General features: G+C 42.5%; 1 protein-coding gene across 1 annotated transcript in view; it reads right to left on the minus strand.

The window, feature by feature from the left end:
- Positions 1–877: 877 nt before the first annotated feature.
- The window catches only part of LOC115111338 (transient receptor potential cation channel subfamily V member 4-like), a 36,657-nt gene continuing 15,543 nt past the window's right edge, over positions 878–21,991 (minus strand). Inside the window, exons 3-16 of the mRNA XM_029637277.2 lie at positions 18,753–18,937; positions 16,975–17,127; positions 13,319–13,459; positions 10,950–11,248; positions 10,570–10,749; positions 10,150–10,308; positions 9,888–9,980; positions 9,606–9,679; positions 8,851–9,016; positions 8,684–8,750; positions 8,268–8,578; positions 7,872–7,999; positions 7,263–7,393; positions 878–7,137 (exon numbers count right to left, since the gene is read on the minus strand). Coding sequence (XP_029493137.1) covers positions 7,037–7,137; positions 7,263–7,393; positions 7,872–7,999; positions 8,268–8,578; positions 8,684–8,750; positions 8,851–9,016; positions 9,606–9,679; positions 9,888–9,980; positions 10,150–10,308; positions 10,570–10,749; positions 10,950–11,248; positions 13,319–13,459; positions 16,975–17,127; positions 18,753–18,937 — 2,188 coding nt within the window. The 3' untranslated portion in view covers positions 878–7,036. The remainder of the gene's footprint in view (positions 7,138–7,262; positions 7,394–7,871; positions 8,000–8,267; positions 8,579–8,683; positions 8,751–8,850; positions 9,017–9,605; positions 9,680–9,887; positions 9,981–10,149; positions 10,309–10,569; positions 10,750–10,949; positions 11,249–13,318; positions 13,460–16,974; positions 17,128–18,752; positions 18,938–21,991) is intronic.

A 21,991-nucleotide genomic window follows, 5' to 3' on the forward strand; every position in this document is an offset into this window, starting at 1 on the left:
AAGACTTGCTATGTTGGGCCTCTGGGTTTAGAAACTCTGTGGTATCATCACCTTCAGACTCATCAGGCTCTAATTCTAATGGCCTAATTGGTTAGGTGGCAATATCTGGACAAGGTGTGCTGCCAGCTACAGCTCTGTTGTATAAGAATGGCCCTATAATGACAGTAAACAATGTGTTATAGACAGTCAACCAATTACAGACCCCAACACAGGGACTGACCCCACTTATCTACCACTTGTGGTGTTGCGTCAGAGACACAGTTACTCATACGATGACGCAAGGCTAGTACAGCATATGAGAGAAAATCACTAGCTTAACGACTTCCTGTGTAAGTGTGCGGTTCCAGAGAGGGTTGTTGACGGTGACACTAGCAAACCCTGGCCCTGTCCTAGATAATGAGGTTGCAGGGAGGGAGGAGGGCAGGCCAAGTTGTCAGCAGAGCTAGCTAGGTGCTCACACTGCTTAGATAAACATGGAGGATTAGTGCCCCAGTTAAAGTTGGGGCAAAGAGGATTAGCCTCTCCTGTGAGGTAGCAAGAGATTCCCGGTGTCCTTCAGCAAGGCTAGGGAGGGAGGGAGTGAGGGAGGGATGGAGTGAGGGATGGATGGATGGAGGGAGGGAGGGAGGGAGGTGGGAAAGTGATGGATGAGGCTCTGGGTCCATATTCACAAAGTGCATATGATTTCCCTTTGAGATCATAATAAATAAGATTATATGGATAGGGGGGACCTGATCCTACATCAGCACCCCTTATTGTTAATACAGGCCCTGCAGCACTTCTGCCTACTACCTATCTGAGACATATGACTGTTTAACCAGACAACAGGAGAAGACATAGGAGCAAGGTGGATGAATAAAGGAGAAAAACTAGGTAGTAGGCTTTGACTTTTGTTTTTAAATTGGAGAAGTAATTAGTCAGGGTCGTATTCATTTGGGCACACCGTAGCAAAACATTTTGCAGTGGAAAAAGAGCATTTCTTATTGCACAAGTTCAGGTGGTCCCTTACTGTTTCAGTTTGTTTCCTTCCGTTTAGTGCCTAATGAATACAACCTTTGTGCTGTAGGGAAGAAAGGCCACTGAGCATATTTAGGAATTTAGACCTCTGCTTCCATCTGCTGACCAACATAAGGATTGCTGTTGATTGCAGATTCAGAACAGCAAGAAATCATATAGCTCATGCAATTTGATATTATGTCATATGATTCATTCATAAAAAAGGCACAAAGGACCAGGAGTTAACTTTGTTGCAAAATGTATAAAGAATTGTATAAAAAACATCGAAACACATAGGAAGACATTCATCCAATAATGTCCCAAAATGGCCTCAAAACACAATCTTAAATTGACGTCTTAAATATTCCTCACTGCAATAGTAATGCCTCCATATTCAAAACCATTCCCTGGGTGATATTGGATCAGTAGCAAATGTTTCAGTCTTAAATTAAGGTATATTTTCATAGAACACCAAACCTCTAAAAACACATGTACATACACACCCCAATGTATTTCCTTGGACAGTGACGTTTAAAACTTTTCATTTGGCTCTATACTCCAGCATTTTGGTTTTGAGATCAAATGTTTTATGAGGCGACAGTACAGAATGTCACCTTTTATTGTAGGGTATTCTCATAAATCTGTTTTACCATTTAGAAATGCAAGCACTTTATGTATCTGCCCCCCCCCCCCCCCCCCCCATTTGAAGGTGTCATATGTATTTGGCCAAGTTCACTTAAAGTGAATTAAATTGAGTCAGAAGTAATAGTATTTGGTCCCATATTCCTAGCATGCAATGGCTACATGAATTCTGTGACTCTACAATAGAAATTAATGCTAAATAATGTATTGTGTCATTTTGGAGTCATTTTTATTGTAAATAACAATAGAATATGTTTAGAAAAGCATAAATATCATACCCCAAAAAATGATAACCTCTCCTGTTATTAGTTATGTTAAGAGGTCATCATGTTTAGGGGGCGTGATCTTTCTGCATCTATAACTTTCTTACTTACTTTCTTACTTGGTAGAACCCTAATTAATTAAGTGTTCAGAGACATACACTACCGGTCAAAAGTTTAAGAACACCTACTCATGCAAGGGTTTGTCTTTATTTTTACTATTTTCTACATAGTAACCAAAAAAGTGTTAAAGAAATCAAAATATATTTTAAATTTGAGATTCTTCAAAGTAGCCACCCTTTGCCTTGGTGACAGCTTTGCACACTCCCAATCACGGGATGTAGTCATTGCATGCTAGGGACCAAATACTAGACTTTTGAAGTGAATTTGTCCAATACTTATGACACCTTCAAATGGGGGGACTAGATACATACAGTGCTTCATTTCTAAACTGTAAAACAGATATGTATGAAAATACCCTCAAATGAAAAGGTGACATTCTGTACTGTTGCCTTATTCTAAAATGGATTCAATTGTTTTTTTTCCCTTCCGAGTGTCGCAGCAGTAAAATGCACTGGATCTCAGTGCTTGAGGCATCACTACAGACATCCTGGTTTGAATCCGGGCTGTATCTCAACGGGCCGTGATAGGGCGGCGCACAATTGGCCCAGCGCCATCCAGGTTTGGCCGGTGTAGGCCTTCATTGTAAATAAGAATTTGTTCTCAACTGACTTGCCTAGTTACATAAAGGTTTAAAATATACATATATATTATAATAATCTACATCCAATATTTTTCGAAATTGTTGCAAAACAAAATATATATACAGTGCCTTGCGAAAGTATTCGGCCCCCTTGAACTTTGCGACCTTTTGCCACATTTCAGGCTTCAAACATAAAGATATAAAACTGTATTTTTTTGTGAAGAATCAACAACAAGTGGGACACAATCATGAAGTGGAACGACATTTATTGGATATTTCAAACTTTTTTAACAAATCAAAAACTGTCAAATTGGGCGTGCAAAATTATTCAGCCCCTTTACTTTCAGTGCAGCAAACTCTCTCCAGAAGTTCAGTGAGGATCTCTGAATGATCCAATGTTGACCTAAATGACTAATGATGATAAATACAATCCACCTGTGTGTAATCAAGTCTCCGTATAAATGCACCTGCACTGTGATAGTCTCAGAGGTCCGTTAAAAGCGCAGAGAGCATCATGAAGAACAAGGAACACACCAGGCAGGTCCGAGATACTGTTGTGAAGAAGTTTAAAGCTGGATTTGGATACAAAAAGATTTCCCAAGCTTTAAACATCCCAAGGAGCACTGTGCAAGCGATAATATTGAAATGGAAGGAGTATCAGACCACTGCAAATCTACCAAGACCTGGCCGTCCCTCTAAACTTTCAGCTCATACAAGGAGGACTGATCAGAGATGCAGCCAAGAGGCCCATGATCACTCTGGATGAACTGCAGAGATCTACAGCTGAGGTGGGAGACTCTGTCCATAGGACAACAATCAGTCGTATATTGCACAAATCTGGCCTTTATGGAAGAGTGGCAAGAAGAAAGCCATTTCTTAAAGATATCCATAAAAAGTGTTGTTTAAAGTTTGCCACAAGCCACCTGGGAGACACACCAAACATGTGGAAGAAGGTGCTCTGGTCAGATGAAACCAAAATGGAACTTTTTGGCAACAATGCAAAACGTTATGTTTGGCGTAAAAGCAACACAGCTCATCACCCTGAACACACCATCCCCACTGTCAAACATGGTGGTGGCAGCATCATGGTTTGGGCCTGCTTTTCTTCAGCAGGGACAGGGAAGATGGTTAAAATTGATGGGAAGATGGATGGAGCCAAATACAGGACCATTCTGGAAGAAAACCTGATGGAGTCTGCAAAAGACCTGAGACTGGGACGGAGATTTGTCTTCCAACAAGACAATGATCCAAAACATAAAGCAAAATCTACAATGGAATGGTTCAAAAATAAACATATCCAGGTGTTAGAATGGCCAAGTCAAAGTCCAGACCTGAATCCAATCGAGAATCTGTGGAAAGAACTGAAAACTGCTGTTCACAAATGCTCTCCATCCAACCTCACTGAGCTCGAGCTGTTTTGCAAGGAGGAATGGGAAAAAATGTCTCTCAATGTGCAAAACTGATAGAGACATACCCCAAGCGACTTACAGCTGTAATCGCAGCAAAAGGTGGCGCTACAAAGTATTAACTTAAGGGGGCTGAATAATTTTGCACGCCCAATTTTTCAGTTTTTGATTTGTTAAAAAAGTTTGAAATATCCAATAAATGTCGTTCCACTTCATGATTGTGTCCCACTTGTTGATTCTTCACAAAAAAAAATACAGTTTTATATCTTTATGTTTGAAGCCTGAAATGTGGCAAAAGGTCGCAAAGTTCAAGGGGGCCGAATACTTTCGCAAGGCACTGTATATATACTGCATTTACATAAGTATTCAGACCCTTTACTCAGTACTTTTTTGAAGCACCTTTGGCAGCGATTACAGCCTCGAGTCTGCTTGGGTATGACGTTACAAGCTTGGCACACCTGTATTTGACTAGTTTCTCACATTCTTCTCTGCAGACATGACACTTGGCATTCAGACCAAAGTGTTCAATCAGACCAGATAATCTTGTTTCTCATGGTCTGAGAGTCTTTAAGTGCCTTTTGGCAAACTCCAAGCTGGCTGTCATGTGCCTTTTACTGAGGAGTGGCTTCCGTCTGGCCACTCTACCATAAAGGCCTGATTGGTGGAGTGCTGCAGAGATGGAAGTTTCTCCCATCTCCACAAAGTAATTCTGGAACTCTGTCAGAGTGACCATTGGGTTCTTGGTCACCTCCCTGACCAAGGCCCTTCTGCCAAACTGATTGCTCAGTTTGGCCAGCTCTAGGAAGAGTCTTGGTGGTTCCAAACTTCTTCCATTTAAGAATGATGGAGGCCACTGTGTTCTTGGGGACCTTCAATGGTGCAGAAATGTTTTGTATCCTTTTCCAGATACGTACCTCAACACAATTTCTTCAAACTCATGGCTTGGTTTTTGCGCTGACATGCACTGTCAACTGCGGGACCTTATATAGACAGGTGTGTGCCTTTCCAAATCATGTCCCATCAATTGAATTTACCACAGGTGGACTCCAATCAAGTTGTAGAAACATCTCAAGGATGATCAATGGAAACAGGATGCACCGGAGCTCAATTTCGAGTCTCATAGCAAAGGGTCTGAATACTTATGTAAATAAGGTATTTCAGTTTTTTATTTTTAATAAATTAGCAACATTTAAAAAAAATTGTTTTCGCTTTGTCATTATGGGGTATTGTGTGTAGATTTTTAAAAACGTAACAAAACGTGGAAAAAGTCAAGGGGTCTGAATACTTTCCGAAGGCACAGTATAACAATAACTCGTGTGTCTTTTAGTACAGGGTTTCCCAAACTCGGTCCTGGGGCTCCCCCTGGGTGCATGATTTGGTTGTTGGAAAAATGACTTGTGTCATGCACAAAGTAGATGTCCTAACCGACTTGCCAAAACTATAGTTTGTAAACAAGAAATTTGTGGAGTGGTTGAAAAACAACTTTTAATGACTCCAACCTAAGTATATGTTAACTTCCAACTTCAACTGTACATACATACTGTATGTTGGAGTCATTAAAACTCCTTTTCCAACCACTCCACAATTTTTTTGTGAACAAACTATAATTTTGGCAAGTCGGTTAGGAAATTTTTCCAACAATTTTTTACAGACAGATTATTTCATTTATAATTCACTGTATCACAATTCCAGTTGGTCAGAAGTTTACATACACTAAGATGACTGTGCCTTTAAACAGCTTGTAAAATTCCTGAAAATGATGTCATGGCTTCAGAAGCTTCTGATAGGCTAATTGACATCATTTGAGTCAATTGGAGGTGTACCTGTTGGATGTATTTCAAGGCCTACCTTCAAACCCAGTGCCTCTTTGCTTGACATCATGGAAAAATCTAAACAAATCAGCCCCCAAAAAATGTAGACCTCCACAAGTCTGGTTCATTCTTGGGAGCAATTTCCCAAAGCCTGAAGGTACCACATTCATCTGTACAAACAATAGTACGCAAGTATAAACACCATAGGACCACGCAGCCGTCAGATCGCTCAGGAAGGAGACGCACTTCACAAAATTGATGGCATCATGAGGGAGGAAAATGATGTGGATATATTATAGCAACATCTCAAGACATCAGTCAGGAAGTTAAAGCTTGGTCGCAAATGGGTCTTCCAAAGGGACAATGACCCCAAGCATACTTCCAAAGTTGTGGCAAAATGGCTTAAGGACAACAAAGTCAAGGTATTGGCCATCACAAAGCCCTGACCTCAATCCTATAGAAAATTTGTGGGCAGAACTGAAAAAGCGTGTGCGAGCATGGAGGCCTACAAACCTGACTCAGTTACACCAGCTCTGTCAGGAGGAATGGGCCAAAATTCACCCAACTTATTGTGTGAAGTTTGTGGAAGGCTACCTAAAACGTTTGACCCAAGTTAAACAATTTAAAGGCAATGCTACAAAATACTAATTGAGTGGATGTAAACTTCTGACCCACTGGGAATGTGATGAAAGAAATTAAAGCTGAAATAAATCACTCTACTTATTCTGACATTCCACATTCTTAAAATAAAGTGGTGATCCTAACTGACCTAAGACAGGGAATTTTTACGAGGATTAAATGTCAGGAATTGTAAAAAACTGAGTTTAAATGTATTTGGCTAAGGTGTATGTAATCTTCCAACTTCAACTGTACATACAGGTGCCTAGCTCAAGGCACATTAACAGATTTTTCATCTAGTCAACTCGGGGATTCGAACCAGCGACCAGGTAAAGATGCACCTTCCCCCTGGGTTAATACCATCAAGTAGAATCCTATTTAGAGCAATGAATGGTTGGCTTGAACATACGTTAGATTCATAACGTTCTAAAAATCTGTTCAATTTTCTTATAATACTTAAATACATATATTTGGCAACAGAGTTTTGTGCAAAGTGGCAAACTTTGTGGCCCAACACTTTTTTGTCAGTTTGAGTATGATGACCTCCGATCTGCAGGGTGTTCTTAAGGACCCGGGGCCCCCCATTGGCCCTGCACAGGTTCAATGTCTGGATGTCAGTGGCTCCATTTCCAATACTAGATCCCGTGGTTGCTGCCTTTTATTCTGCTCCATAGCTCGCGGCACCATCGTGGACCAACGATCTACAGGAGGTTGGGGAACAAAGGTCAAAGGTTGGCTAATGTGATTTACCTTGCCCTTATACACTGTACATTTGTCTTTGTAAACTGTGTGAGCATTTATTAGAAACCGAGTATAAGAGTCTCACCTCTCCTCAGGCCACGGACAGTTTGATGAACTGTACTGGAGGTTTGGAGGGTCTCTGTTACGTTCTTGCCCGGGTCTTCGTTGATTATGGCCAGGTTCTGATTCCAGTGGCACCAGTTGACCTCATCCACCCTGGGTGACCACAGAAGATGTTTGCATTAGAAGATGTTTGTCATGCGCCCTCCGAAACATGACCCGCCAAACCGCGAAGGTCGAGTCATGTGCCCTCCAAAACATGACCCACCAAGCCCTTAACACCCGCCAAGCTTAACCCGGAAGCCAGCCACACCAATGTGTCAGAGGAAACACTGTTCAACTGACGACCGAAGTCAGCCTGCAGGCGCCCGGCCTGTTACAAGGAGTCGCTAGAGCACAATGAGCCAAGTAAAGCCCCCCTGGCCAAACCCTCCCCTAACACGGTCTACGCTTGGCCAACTGTGCGTCGCCCTCTGGGATTCCCGGTCAAGACGCACCACTCAGGAGGCCCCCAGAATAACTTTTTCAGAAAATATAGCATATCACAAAAAGAACACACTGGGCTGTCTGACTGACCAATCAGACACATTTCTTTAGTGCAGAGAGGGGTGAGAGTCCAGAGAATTGACTGTACCTGAAGCACCAGCGGCAGTCAGGGGTGCCGTCCCAGTTCTTCCCCACTGTCACCATCTCCCCAGACCGAAATGACTTCCGCAGACACACAGGGAAGGAGCGTTCGATGTCCAGGATGGTCGTAGCCCACTGTCGTTAAAACAGAATGTCAACCGACATGCATTTGTGTCTTTCATAATATAATGTGGCTCTGCCTAGACGATGCAGTGTGCATAATGCCGTCAACAGAGGATAACAAGGTTGTGTTAATTAGGCACCAAAAAGAAAGCTGATTTTCTGCACTTTCTGTCCAATAAGAAATTATCGTTTTTTGTTTTCTGTTGCAAAACATTTACTACAATGTGCACTAATGAATTCTAGGGAACCTAGATGTCCATCAGCTGTCCTCCTCACTCACCTGCAGCTTCCAGATCTTCTTGCTCTCCTTGGACACCTGGCTCACCGTCTCTCCCATCAGAGCGATCAACATGTTGAGCAGTAGAACAAAGCTGAGTATGATGTAGGTGACCAGCAGGATGAGGAAGACAGCCGGGTACTGAGTCCTGCTGACCATGTCCAGATCGCCCATCCCGATGGTCAGTTTGAACAGGTCCAACAGGAATTTGCTGAAGGTGTTTGTGTCCCGGCACTGGGGGTATGTGGGGCAGCCACCTTTCTCTGGACACACCTCTTCCGGCCCTGGGCACACTGTCAGGAGGGACACTAGAGCTGGGGAGGAGATGGGAGACATGAGGAGATGAGGGAAGTTCTCTTCTGTTTCAACTGGTCATCAGACTGCTGAGAAGAAGAAGTGCTGAGTAGAGGACACTGTACCTGACGCGTATCCAATCATGAAGAGCAGGTAGACCAGCAGAAACCGGAACAAATCTTTGAAGAGAATCTGAGAGCCAAAGAAGAAGGATAAATTGTGATCTGCCATCTAGTGTCCAAAGAAGTCCACATTCATTTCAAATTCAATGTGATGGATGAAAGAGTGATACCTTCTGTATCATAATGCTGTAGGTGCCGGTGAGCTTCAGGCCTCTGGTGAAGTAGAGAGTGTTCATCCAGCCCAGGACCAACGCAAACACCATCACAGCCACATAGGCCTCGATACCCGACAGGTAGAGGGCTGCAGTCACTATCACCAGCAAAGAGTAGATGAAGCTAAAAAAATATATAGAAGAGTTGGGCCGTGTTCATTTGCCCCAAATGGAAGAAAACGGGCCGAAATGTACAAGATACACGTTGTACAATAATGTTAGAGCATTGTGCCAGTAACCGAAAGGTAACCAAAAGGTTGCTAGATCGAATCCCTGAGCTGACAAGGTAAAAATCTGTCGTTCTGCTCCTGAAAAAGGCAGTTAACCTCTGTTCCTAGGCCATCATTGTAAATAAGAATTTGTTCTTAACTGACTTGCCTAGTTAAATAAAGGTTCAAATAAAAATAAAAATAATCATTCTCCTACCTACACGGGAATGCCATTTGGCATTTAACGGGCACACCGTGTAGGCTCTCGCAGACGCAGCGTTAATGATGAAAACAAACATGCTTTGGAGCGGAGCTCGAAAATCCTCTGCTCTTTGATGGGATCGTAGGTTTAATTAAAGAAGATGTAAACTATAAAACGTACCAGGGAAATGGAGGCTTTAATGTGGAATTCATTAGATGACTCAATTAAAAGAGGATGAGAAATAAGCCTCGAGTACAAGCCAGAGGGAGCTACAGAGGAGGTGGGGGGGGCTGGAGTCTTACTAGAGCAGTTGAAAAGATCCATTGACAAATACTGAGTTCACCGCAGGGCATTTCTTCAGTAAGAGGTCCTTAATCTACAAAGCGGGGGGAGAGAGAGGAAATGATTGATTCAATGAATGTCAGAAAAGAACAAGATACATTTACAGGGTAGATCTAAGATTTATAGCAAAAGTGTATGTTTGTGTACACATTGAGGCATCTTTGAAAGAAGTTGTTTATTGTAGAGTCAACATTCAAAGCTGTCTGACTGATTGGATGCTTCAACCGGAAGGAAAAACTCACATTGGTGAGGAAGAAAAAGACTCCAGAGCACAGGGTGACAATCTCCCCTACCATACGCAGGTAGTCTGTGTTGGTGGTATAGGGGTACGGAGGCTGGGTGGGGACAAACAGAGTTAAAGCTTTGCTGGTGGTGACACCCATACTGTTTTCACAGTATACGTATAGTAATATAATAATAATGCCACTTGGCCAACACTTTCATACATTGTATAAATGCATACATTTTTTGTATTTGTATGATAGTTGTTGGGCACATACGTACCGTTCCCTGGGATGGGCGGTAGTAGGCCACCAGGGTGAAGATGATCATGGTCAACAGGTAGGACACAACACTGATGTAGAAGGTGACGGCAGCAAACTTCTGCCACTTGGCTCTCAGCAGCTCGTTGATGGGCTCCACAGCCAGCATCTCATGGCGATTCTGTGGACAGTGCAGGAAGACATGCACGAATGGTAAGTGAGTATGGTGTGAAAGAGACATCATCTTCCATCTTTCCTAGGACTATAATGGCTCTCCCTTTCTCTCAGTAAAACATCTATTACAGGTACAGATAGAAAAACACGTAGACCCTGTCTATCATGCCACACCTCATATGCTTAGCCACAAAACATACACTGAAGACTTGAGTTTAGCTCCCAGAGCTTTAAAGCCCAGGCTTTAGCTCAGCCGGGTATCACACACCTCAATGCGGCTGTTGTAGACCAGGATCTCTAGCACGGACACCTCCTCTCCACAGGTGTCCAGGGAGGAGAGGTCGTACAGGGAGGAGTACACGGGGCCGTACGCCCAGTCCTTAAACTTCCGAGAGAGGTGACGCGCCTCCTCGTTCTTGATCTCCCTGCGAATTATGTGCTGGAAAACCTTGGAGAAAATAATAATTAAAACGTTTACCTTTGTCTATTTTATAATGCATGTGATTGGATTTTTGTCATTAATACAATACCTAACCCCTTGAAGCGCTACGCAAAAGCATTCCCATTGGCATTGCTAATGTTACTCAAAATATCCCTTTAAGATTATAGTTCCACATACATGTGATATGTGTTCATTCTCAATCTCACCCCAATTTTTCCCAGCTTGGCCGCCATCATGAGGGGCGACATGCCGTCGTTGTTGAGCACGTCCTCAAGACTGCCTTCTGGGTAGAGCTTGGCACACTTGGTCAGCAGCAGGTCATACATCTTAGTGAGGAAGCGGGTGTTGTCCCGAGTGTTGTCGGCGATGTGCACCAGGGCGTGCAGCACAGTATTGCCGCGTGAGTCCTGCCGTCTAAGGTCGGCTTTCTTGTGGGCGTTCTCGGTCAGGTAGTGTACCATGTTTGGCTGGTTGGTGCACGCTGCCAGCGACAGAGGCAGCTCGCCTGGCCAAAGAGATACCGTCAGAGACATACAGCAACAAGCACATACATCAAAAGGATCCCCTTTTTACAATGGAACCAATAGAAAAGTCCCAAACCCCTGCTGACCTGGTACTCAGGCAGTCTCTATCCACTCCAGGAATTGAAGTTTATGTGTTCATGAAAAGTTCATGTGAAACAGCAAACCACTTTAAGCATGTCTTTGCAATGCTCCCTATACGTGGATCAAAGATTGGACTTAAATTCTTGCAATGAAAAGAGCCCAATTAGTACCACTTGTCTGAGGGAGTGGCCCATGTATTGAAACCAATGTGCCAAAAGCAGCTGCTGAAAACAAGCTGTTGCCATGGGTGACAGATTACCCTGTCACCACGCATGGGAAACGCTCCTCTTCATGAATTTGCATGGGTGCTCGTTGAGTGTTAGTATAGCGCTAAATCACATTAGCTGTCGCCTCTCTGCCAGGTTTCCTGTTCACCTCAGCACAAAGCTCCGTAGCGAATGACTAGCACTGTGCCAGAGACACACCGGGATTTGAGAATGATTTGGGAATGACAGTCGCACTTAGTGCAACTGGATATCATCCCTCGGGTGATGAGCATGGAATTGAATGCATTAATACATTAACATTGACAGTAGAGAGTATTTTGGGTATATATTTGCCTACTAAAATCTTCTCTCTTTCTACCTGTATCTCTTTATCTGCCTCTCCCTCCATCTCCTTTATAGCCCTTTCACATCCCTGAGCCAAGCCGAGCTGTAGGGTACTGCACAGGCCTGGTTACGTATCCACCATAGTTGCTGACACAGTGCTGGAAAGAACAGTGTCAAGCAAGGTAACATATCCAAGCCAGCACAGTTCGGTTTGAATGGATAGTGTGAAAATTTGTTTATTGAACTTGAGGCTGGAAGGTCTAGTTGAGGTGAATGGCATGTAGGCTAGTCTACTCTGGCTATAGTCCAATGTTGGGTTCAGGGTTGAGAGTTTCAGGGATACTGTCCAATCAGCAGAGGGCAGTATGGAGTGAGTTTCATTTGGAGGCTTTCTGTCTATGTACTCTTGGCCAGCAACCTCGGTGACGTCAGCGAGGCAAGGGCAACCCACACGTCTGAAGTCGAGTCAGTATGTTTGCTTTTCTTCAACAGCAAGACACAGACCTTTCACCAAACTGCTCAGCAATACTTGTTGAACTTGTGACATGTTTTCTTTTCATTTTTTGGAGATGACTACTAAGAATTATCGTTTTGATGACTTCAGACTTTACCATTGGCCCATCGAACTATCCTGAATGTGTTTGCCCAGCCCAAAACAGCAACGTAAAAAGGGAAAGGTGGCCTCAAATGTCAGTTCATTTTACCATGGCAACTGAAAGCATTTTACAAGAGAAACTAAGCAATACCTTAGCTGTGATCCAGTACATATTTATTCTAAGTTATCCTACTGTGCAGCGATCCAGTCTTTATAGCCCAAACCTTTGGGCATGTACAATAAAGACTCACTGAGGTAGCTAGAAAACCACTTTTTTACTGTGTGGGGAACCAAGGGCGCCCTGTCATGTAAAACAACACACGTCATTGAAAACCATGAGGAATAGAATATGACTTTACTAGTATCGAAATACTGCCAACGTTCAATAATAGACTAGGATGGCATGACTTACTATACATAGCACCAAATGGATACCTGAGAAGTCTCATGATGTGATTAAACCAAACTCCTGCACTGTACTGTCACTTTAAGCATATATAAAAGAGATCTTTGCTATTCCTTAGGGTGCTTTTTAGTCATTCCGTTTTTATTGATATTCTTATGTTTGCTGTGTAGTAAATATTTATTTTTTTATTTTTATATTTGAAGGACATTGTCTGAAACATTACATTCAATGTCTGAAATATGCTGTATAAATAAAGCATGATTTGATTAAGCTCCTGCTGACTGAGGACTTCGGTTCTTGGTATGGTAATAAATATTACCTCCTGAATCTGAATCTTACATAGTCCAATGAGGACCACAAAGAGCTTCTGTAGACAGTAGAATGGATCAGATCTGATTCTACCATTGTGGTGTCTTACCAAAGTAGAAGTAGCCCCCCTCGTCCCTGGGTTGGAAGAAGCGTCCGCGGGCCTGGGCGTGGACATCCGCCCCTTTCTCCACCAGCAGCTCCACATACTGCTTACAGCGCCTCTCGATGGCGATGTGGAGCGCCGTCTGGCCTAGCGACATGCAAATGAGTCAGTCAACACCAGTGGCGTTTCATGAATGCCAAGGGAAGCCAGTCCCCCCCCCCCCCCCCCAAATTGACCAATTAAAAAATATATATAATAATAATTGATCTTTTGTCCTGCTGCGTTTCATCATTTTCCCTCAATCGGAAGAGGCTGAATGTTCTCACAGGAGAATGAATCAGAGCGACCGATACAGCGCCCCTATGTCTCTCTTCCTGTAGGCCATATATCTGATGCTGTCTGGTCCAAACGAGTATGACATTGTTGCCACCCATAGCATTGAAGACAAGGGAAGCCGGCGAGCATCTGGCATCCCTTGACAAAAAAAAGTACAGTATAAAAAAAAAAGCCAATCAGTGTTAAGCTAAACTATTCTGAGCTCAACAGTGAATGATCCTGGCGCAACAAAATAAAGTGTCAAGGGAATCCAGCTTGGATTTGGAGTCACTCCTATCAAACTCCATTAGGATCACATGTCATTGAGAGAAAAACTTGAATTGTTGCATGTCATTGTGTTTTTGTCCTACGGTGGCTAGCTAGCCAGCTAGCTAAAATTGTCCCTTTCCTAAATTAGCCATAGTTGGAGACAGAGATTTGGTCTTGTGGTTTTATTTAATTCTCCATACTGGCCAATGATTATAACGGCAATTCTGATCCAACCATTAATTCATACATTGTTGTGCCTCATGCCTGAGAGGATGGCAGTTCAATATGTACAGTTGAAGTCAGAAGTTTACATACACTTAGGTTGGAGTCATTAAAACCTGTTTTTCAACCACTCCACAAATTTCTTGCTAACAAACTATAGTTTGGGCAAGTCGGTTAGGACATCAACTTTATGCATGACACAATTCATTTTCCCAACAATTGTTTACAGACAGATTATTTAACTTATAACTCACCATATCACAATTCCAGTGGGTCAGAAGTTTACATACACTAACTTGACTGTGCCTTTAAACAGCTTGGAACATTTCAGAAAATTATGTCATGGCTTTAGAAGGTTCTGATAGGCTAATTGACATCATTTGAGTCAATTGGAGGTCTACCTGTGGATATATTTCAAGGCCTACCATCAAACTCAGTGCCTCTTTTCTTGACATCATGGGAAAATCAAAAGAAATTAGCCAAGACCTCAGAAAACAAATTGCAGACCTCCACAAGTCTGGTTCATCCTTGGGAGCAATTTCCAAATGCCTGAAGGTACCACGTTCATCTGCACAAACAAGAGTACACAAGTATAAACACCATGGGACCACGCAGCCGTCATACTGCTCAGGAAGGAGACTTGTTCTGTCTCCTAGAGTTGAACGTACTTTGTTGGGAAAGTGCAAATCAATCCCAGAATAACAGCAAAGGACCTTGTGAAGATGCTGGAGGAAACAGGTACAAAAGTATCTATATCCACAGTAAAACGAGTCCTATATCGACATAACCTGAAAGGCCGCTCAGCAAGGAAGAAACCACTGCTCCAAAACCGCCATGAAAAAGCCTGACTACGGTTTGCAACTGCACATGGGGACAAAGATCGTAGTTTTGAGAAATGTCCTCTGGTCTGATGAAACAAATATAACTGTTTGGCCATAATGACCATTGTTATGTTTGGAGGAAAAAGGGTGACGCTTGCAAGCCGAAGAACACCATCCCAACCGTGAAGCACGGGGTGGCAGCATCATGTTGTGGGGGTGCTTTGCTGCAGGAGGGTCTGGTGCACTTCACAAAATAGATGGCAATGTGAGGAAGGAAATTGTGTGGATATATTGAAGCTACATCTCAAGACATCAGTCAGGAAGTTAAAGCTTGGTCGCAAATGGGTCTTCCAAATGGACAATGACCCCAAGCATACTTCCAAAGTTGTGTCAAAATGGCTTAAGGACAACAAAGTCAAGGTATTGTAGTGGCCATCACAAAGCCCTGACCTCAATGCTGTAGAAAATGTGTGGGCAGAACTGAAAAAGCATGTTTGCAAGCAAGGAGGCCTACAAACCTGACTCAGTTACACCAGCTATGTCAGAAGGAATGGGCCATAATTCACCCAACTTATTGTGAGAAGCTTGTTGAAGGCTACCCGAAATGTTTGACCCAAGTTAAACTATTTATAAGGCAATGCTACCAAATACTAATTGAGTGTATGTAAACTTCTGACCCACTGGGAATGTGATGAAAGAAATTAAAGCTGAAATAAATCATGCTCTCTATTATTCTGACATTTCACATTCTTAAAATAAAGTGGTGATCCTAACTGACTAAGACAGGGAATTTTTACTAGGATTAAATGTCAGGAATTGTGAAAAACTGAGTTTAAATGTATTTGGCTAAGGTGTATGTAAACTTCTGACTTCAACTGTAGCTAGATGTAGAAGGCTAATGTTAATTAGCTAACGTTTCCCATGAATGGAAGTTAGGCTCGCAAGAAAGCATTTGAGCCAGGTAGCCTAGGATAACAAAAACTAAAAGCATGTACTGTATGACAGAGTGATAGACCGTTTCATCAACATGAAAGAGAGGAGGATGGCATTGGCGTTTCTCTTCAAGTAAGGTGAGTCAACATGTTTTTCTACTTGCGTGAAAGTGTGCACGCACACACACACACACACACACACACACAGAAATCAGAACCATGGACAGACGTATCATATTTAGCTTACGTTGATTAGACTAAATTGTATATTTATATTTTTGGGGGTATGTTTTAGTTGTCACTGTATTAGACTAAGCATAGGTGATTTGATGATGTTGAAATGGTGCTGGAATAGTGGCAGCTCCGGTCCAAAAATGTCAGAAATATTAACTTGCTTGACCATGCTGTAGTTCATGTACCTGTCTGTTACTGTACATGCAATATGCTTTGTGAACTTCAGCGATTGCTATCCAGTTTTGTAATAAAACAAAGGTGTGTGTGTGGGTGGGGGGGGATTCGATCATTTGGTCTCTCGCTGCATAGTAGGCCATCTATTTCAGGTACATGAGATCATAGACATACAGTACCGGTGATAATATCCAATTAGAAGGATAGGATTTACTTCAATAGTACCAGTGATAATATCCAATTAGAAGGATAGGATTTACTTCAATCCTAGTCAAACGATCCTACGGTACTGGGTCATGTTCATTAGTGCACGCAACAGAAAACTTTTTAAAACGTTTTGCAATGGAGACCAAAAGTGAGCATCTGTATTGGCCAAGTCCAGATAGTAGTCCCTCCCTGTTTCATTTCATTTTGGGGTAGCCTAGTGGTTAGAGCATTGGACTAGTAACCGGAAGGTTGCAAGTTCAAACCCCCGAGCTGACAAGGTACAAATCTGTCATTCTGCCCTTGAACAGGCAGTTAACCCACTGTTCCTAGGCCGTCATTGAAAACAAGAATTTGTTCTTAACTGACTTGCCTAGTTAAATAAAGGTAAAAAATGTCAGTGCCTAATGATCAGGAATGTGTTTTTAGTGAAGCGCTAATATGAGTAGTGTGCTGTTCACGAATTTCCCATCACTAGTAGAGAGCTCACCTCTGTAGTAGACATCTCTGAAGGGTGTGTTGATGAAATCATGGAGGTTGACCGTCTGTTCTGCGATATTCATCAGCAGAGGGATGGTGTCATTCTGACCGTTGTACAGGTTCAGAAGGGCTTTAGGCAGGCACGTCTTACCTGTAGAAGGTTCTGGAAAAAAATAAAACAAAGGATGGTTATTAATGATACTCAGAGTGGACATGTACAATTCTGGTAATTAATGAAAATTGTAAAAAAAATCAAAATGCTTTGCTGCAGCAAAGTGCATTGTTAATGTGAAAAACTATCTTGTAGCCAGGGTGACACCAAGCACCAAGTTCATAAGCAATCAGCTAATAAACCATTTCTGAAATATGTCACAACCTGAGCTGGCCTTGTGATTGTCTCCACCCCCTCCAGGTGTCGCTAATTATACCCTGTGTGTGTATATTTTTCCCTGTCTCTCTGTATTAGTTTGTCATGTTTGCCAAGTCAACCTTGCTCCTATTTATTTTTTCGCGGTTTCTTTTGGTTCAAGTCCTCCTGGTTTTGACCCTTGCCTGTCCTGACACCTGAACCCCTGCCTGACCACTCTGGCTGTTCTGTTTTCAAGCCTACCTATCCCCTTGTACTGTTTGGACTCGAATCTGTTTACTAAACCCCTGCCTGGCCTGACCTCGAGACTGCCCCTTGTCTGACCCGGTTTATGAACTCTCGCCTGTCCCCGACCTACCTTTTGCCCACCCCTTGGATTAATAAATATCAACCATCTGCTTCCTGTGTCTGCATTTGGATCTTGCCTTGTGTCCTTATATTTGGAGTTAGGACAACTTTTAGAATGTTGAATATTGTTCTAGACATTCAGTAACATAGCATTGTTTAAATATTCCACATGTAAATGTTATTGGGGAGCTAACATGGCTACTATAGAATGTTGCTTTGTAATGTAAATGCAGAAACTGCATTGCCCCAACTCTCTAAAAGCATGGCTCTGGTTCCCAGTTGAGAGAAGGGGAAGAGGTTAGGGACACAAACACAAAAATAGAGGAAGTAAAGACCGGGGATAAATCGTTAGCGATAAGAAAGGGAAGCTTGCGTGACATTTCACTGACAATGGAAACGCCTCAATCATGAGAAACAGAACACCCAACCCAAATGTTAAAGCACTAAGTTGTCTGCTTCTATTGTTGACTTTTGGGCTGAGTTTTTTAGCTAGTCTGTCAAGCCCCCTTTAGTCCTTTTCTTCCCAGAGGGGAGAGTTTGCTCTGATTTCTCTCTATTATAAAGCCCCACCCCATACATACACAGCCAACAGGAAGCTATCATTGGACACGCCACTGGCAGGACAAAACCTCGGACATCACAGTATCTTCCTTCTCTCTACTGTTTGGAGCCAAAAACAACAGGGAGGGGGGGTACTGATAGGACAGAGTTGAACCCCAAGGGGCAGAAAGAGGTCTGTTTAGACATCTGTACTGAGTATCACTATACGAAGTCATGACAAAACTCCAGGATGACAAAAACTAAAGGTGTTAGTCACAGGGCTAAGTGGACTAAAAGTTAAGGCTTCCCTTTGAATAAGACGATTGTAACCGAGGTGAAATGTTTGAGACAAAGTTCATATGCTATTTTAGTAGCTAGAATAGGACATCTTAAGCTCTCCCCTTCAGCACACATACACTCTCTCTCTTTTCCTCTGTCCTTTCTGCCTTTGGCTGTGAAAGCTGACATATCTCCTGTCTCAAATGAGCCTATTTGGCACCAGAGGGCTCCACCCACCACTGGGATCATCTCACCTTTGAACTCCTCGTCGGTGAGCCTCTTGTCGTGACCCTGCAGGTACTCCAGCAGGCCTGAAAGGGCCTCTGGGTCGGCCTGTGACACGCCATCGAAGAGCAGCGTGCGGTTAAACTCTTTAATCACCATGGGTGGATCTGAGCCTGTAGGGTCCACACCTTCATCGCAGGACATCTCAGTCTTACTGTGTAGGACAATAGACATGCATAATTTACACTCACATACAGTACTAGTCAAAAGTTTGGACACACATACTCATTCAAGGGTTTTCATTTTTACTATTTTCTACATTGTTGAATAGCAGTGTAGACATCAAAACTATGAAATAACACATGGAATCATGTTAACCAAAAATGTGTTAAACAAATCAAAATATATTTTATATTTGAGATTCTTCAAAGTAGCCACCCTTTGCCTTGATGACAGCTTTGCACAGTCTTTGCATGAGGTAGTCACCTGGAATGCATCTCAATTAACAGCTGTGCCTTCTTAAAAGTTAGTTTGTGGAATTTCTTTCCTTAATGCATTTGAGCCAATTTGTTGTGTTGTGACAAGATATGGGTGGTATACAGTAGATACCCTTATTTGGTAAAAGACCAGGTCCATATTATGGCAAGAACAGCACAAATACTTCCACTGCAAATCTACCATTCCAGTGTTTTACTTGCTATATTGTATTTACTTTGCCACCATGGCAGTTTTTTTGCCTTTACCTCCCTTGTCTCACCTCATTTGCTCACATCGTATATAGACTTGTTTATACTGTATTATTGACTGTATGTTTGTTTTACTCCATGTGTAACTCTGTGTCGTTGTATGTGTCGAACTGCTTTGCTTTATCTTGGCCAGGTCGCAATTGTAAATGAGAACTTGTTTTCAACTTGCCTACCTGGTTAAATAAAGGTGGGAAAAAAAGAAGAAAAAAATATGCAAAGAGAAATGACAGTTCATCATTACTTTAAGACGTGAATGTCAGTCAAGCTCTCATGAGGCCTGACACAGGAAAGGAAGACCCATAGTTACCTCTGCTGCAGAGGATAAGTTCAATAGAGTTACCAGCCTCTGAAATTGCAGCCCAAATAAATGCTTCACAGAATTCAAGTAACAGACACATCTCAACATCAACTGTTTAGAGACTGCATGAATCAGACCTTCATGGTCGAATTGCTGCAAGAACAAAAAACACTACTAAGGACACCAATAAGAAGAGGAGACTTGCTTGGGCCAAGAAACACGAGCAATGGACATTAAACTGGTGGAAATCTGTCCTTTGGTCTGATGAGTCCAAATTGGAGATTTTTGGTTCCAACTGCTGTCTCTTTGTGACACAGAGGAGGTGAATGGATGATCTCTGCATGTGTGGTTCCCACCGTGAAGCATGGGGGATGAGGTGTGGTGGTGTGGGGGTGCTTTGCTGGTGACACTGTCTGTGATTCATTTACAATTCAAGGCACACTTAACCAGCATGGCTACCACAGCATTCTGCAGCAATACGCCATCCTATCTGGTTTGGGCTTAGTGGGACTATCATTCATTTTTCAACAGGACAATGACAAAACATACCTCCAGGCTGTATATGAGCTATTTGACCAAGAAGGAGAGTGATGGAGTGCTGCATCAGATGACCAGCCCTCCACAATCCCCTGACCTCAACCCAATTGAGATAGTTTGGGATGAGTTGGACCACAGAGTGAAGGAAAGGCAGCCAACAAGTGCTCAGCACTTCCTCATGAAGCTGGTTCAGATAATGCAAGTGTGCGAATGCAAGTGTGCGGTTAAAATTGGCAAAAAACACACACATTTCTTCCCACAGGACCGTGGGCTGAGACAGGGATGCAGCTTAAGCCCCACCCTCTTCAGCATATATATCAATGAATTGGCGCGGGCACTTGAAAAGTCTGCAGCACCCGGCCTCATCCTACTAGAATCTGAAGTCACCCGTTGATGAAAATGATCCCGCTAACGGGATGGGTGCGTCAAGAAGATAACAAAGCCATCACCTACAGAGAGATGAACCTGGAGAAGAGTCCCCTAAGCAAGCTGGTCCTGGGGCTCTGTTCACAAACACAAACACACCCCACAGAGCCCCAGGACAGCAACACAATTAGACCCAATCAAATCATGAGAAAACAAAAAGATAATTACTTGACACATTGGAAAGAATTAACAAAAAAACAGAGCAAACTAGAATGCTATTTGGCCCTAAACAGAGAGTACACAGTGGCAGAATACCTGACCACTGTGACTGACCCAAACTTAAGGAAAGCTTTGACTATGTACAGACTCAGTGAGCATAGCCTTGCCATTGAGAAAGGCCGCCGTAGGCAGACATGGCTCTCAAGAGAAGACAGGCTATGTGCACACTGCCCACAAAATGAGGTGGAAACTGAGCTGCACTTCCTGACCTGCCAAATGTATGACCATATTAGAGACACATATTTCCCTCAGATTACACAGATCCACAAAGAATTCGAAAACTCCCATATCTACTGGGTGAAATTCCACAGTGTGCCATCACAGCAGCAAGATTTGTGACCTGTTGCCACAAGAAAAAGGGCAACCAGTGAAGAACAAACACCATTGTAAATACAACCCATATTTATGCTTATTTATTTTCTCTTGTGTACCCTTAACCATTTGTACATCGTTGCAACACTGTATATATACATAGTATGACATTTGTAATGTCTTTATTGTTTTGAAACTTCTGTATGTGTAATGTTTACTGTTAATTTTTATTGTTTATTTCACTTTTGTATATTATCTACCTCACTTGTTTTGGCAATGTTAACACATGTTTTCCATGCCAATAAAGCCCCTTGAATTGAATTAATGCCAAGAGTGTGCAAAGCTGTCATCAAGGCAAAGGGTGGCTACTTTGAAGAATCTCAAATGTAACATATATTTTGATTTGTTTAACACTTTTTTTGGTTACTACATGATTCCATATGTGTTATTTAATTGTTTTGATGTCTTCACTATTATTCTACAAAGTAGAAAATAGTATAAATAAAGAAAAACCCTTGAATGAGTAGGTGTGTCCAAACCTTTGACTGGTACTGTATAACACATACTTTAGGTGTTTATGTACACTGAGTGTACAAAATGTTAGAAACATCTGCTCTTTCCATGACATAGATTGACCAGCTGAACAGGTGAAAGCTATGATCCCTTATTGATGTCACCTTCTATCAGTGTAGATTAAGTGGAGGAGCCATTTTAAAGAAGGATTTTTAAG

The sequence above is a fragment of the Oncorhynchus nerka genome, linkage group LG27 (genome assembly GCF_034236695.1).
Source record: "Oncorhynchus nerka isolate Pitt River linkage group LG27, Oner_Uvic_2.0, whole genome shotgun sequence".
Taxonomy (NCBI): domain Eukaryota; kingdom Metazoa; phylum Chordata; class Actinopteri; order Salmoniformes; family Salmonidae; genus Oncorhynchus; species Oncorhynchus nerka.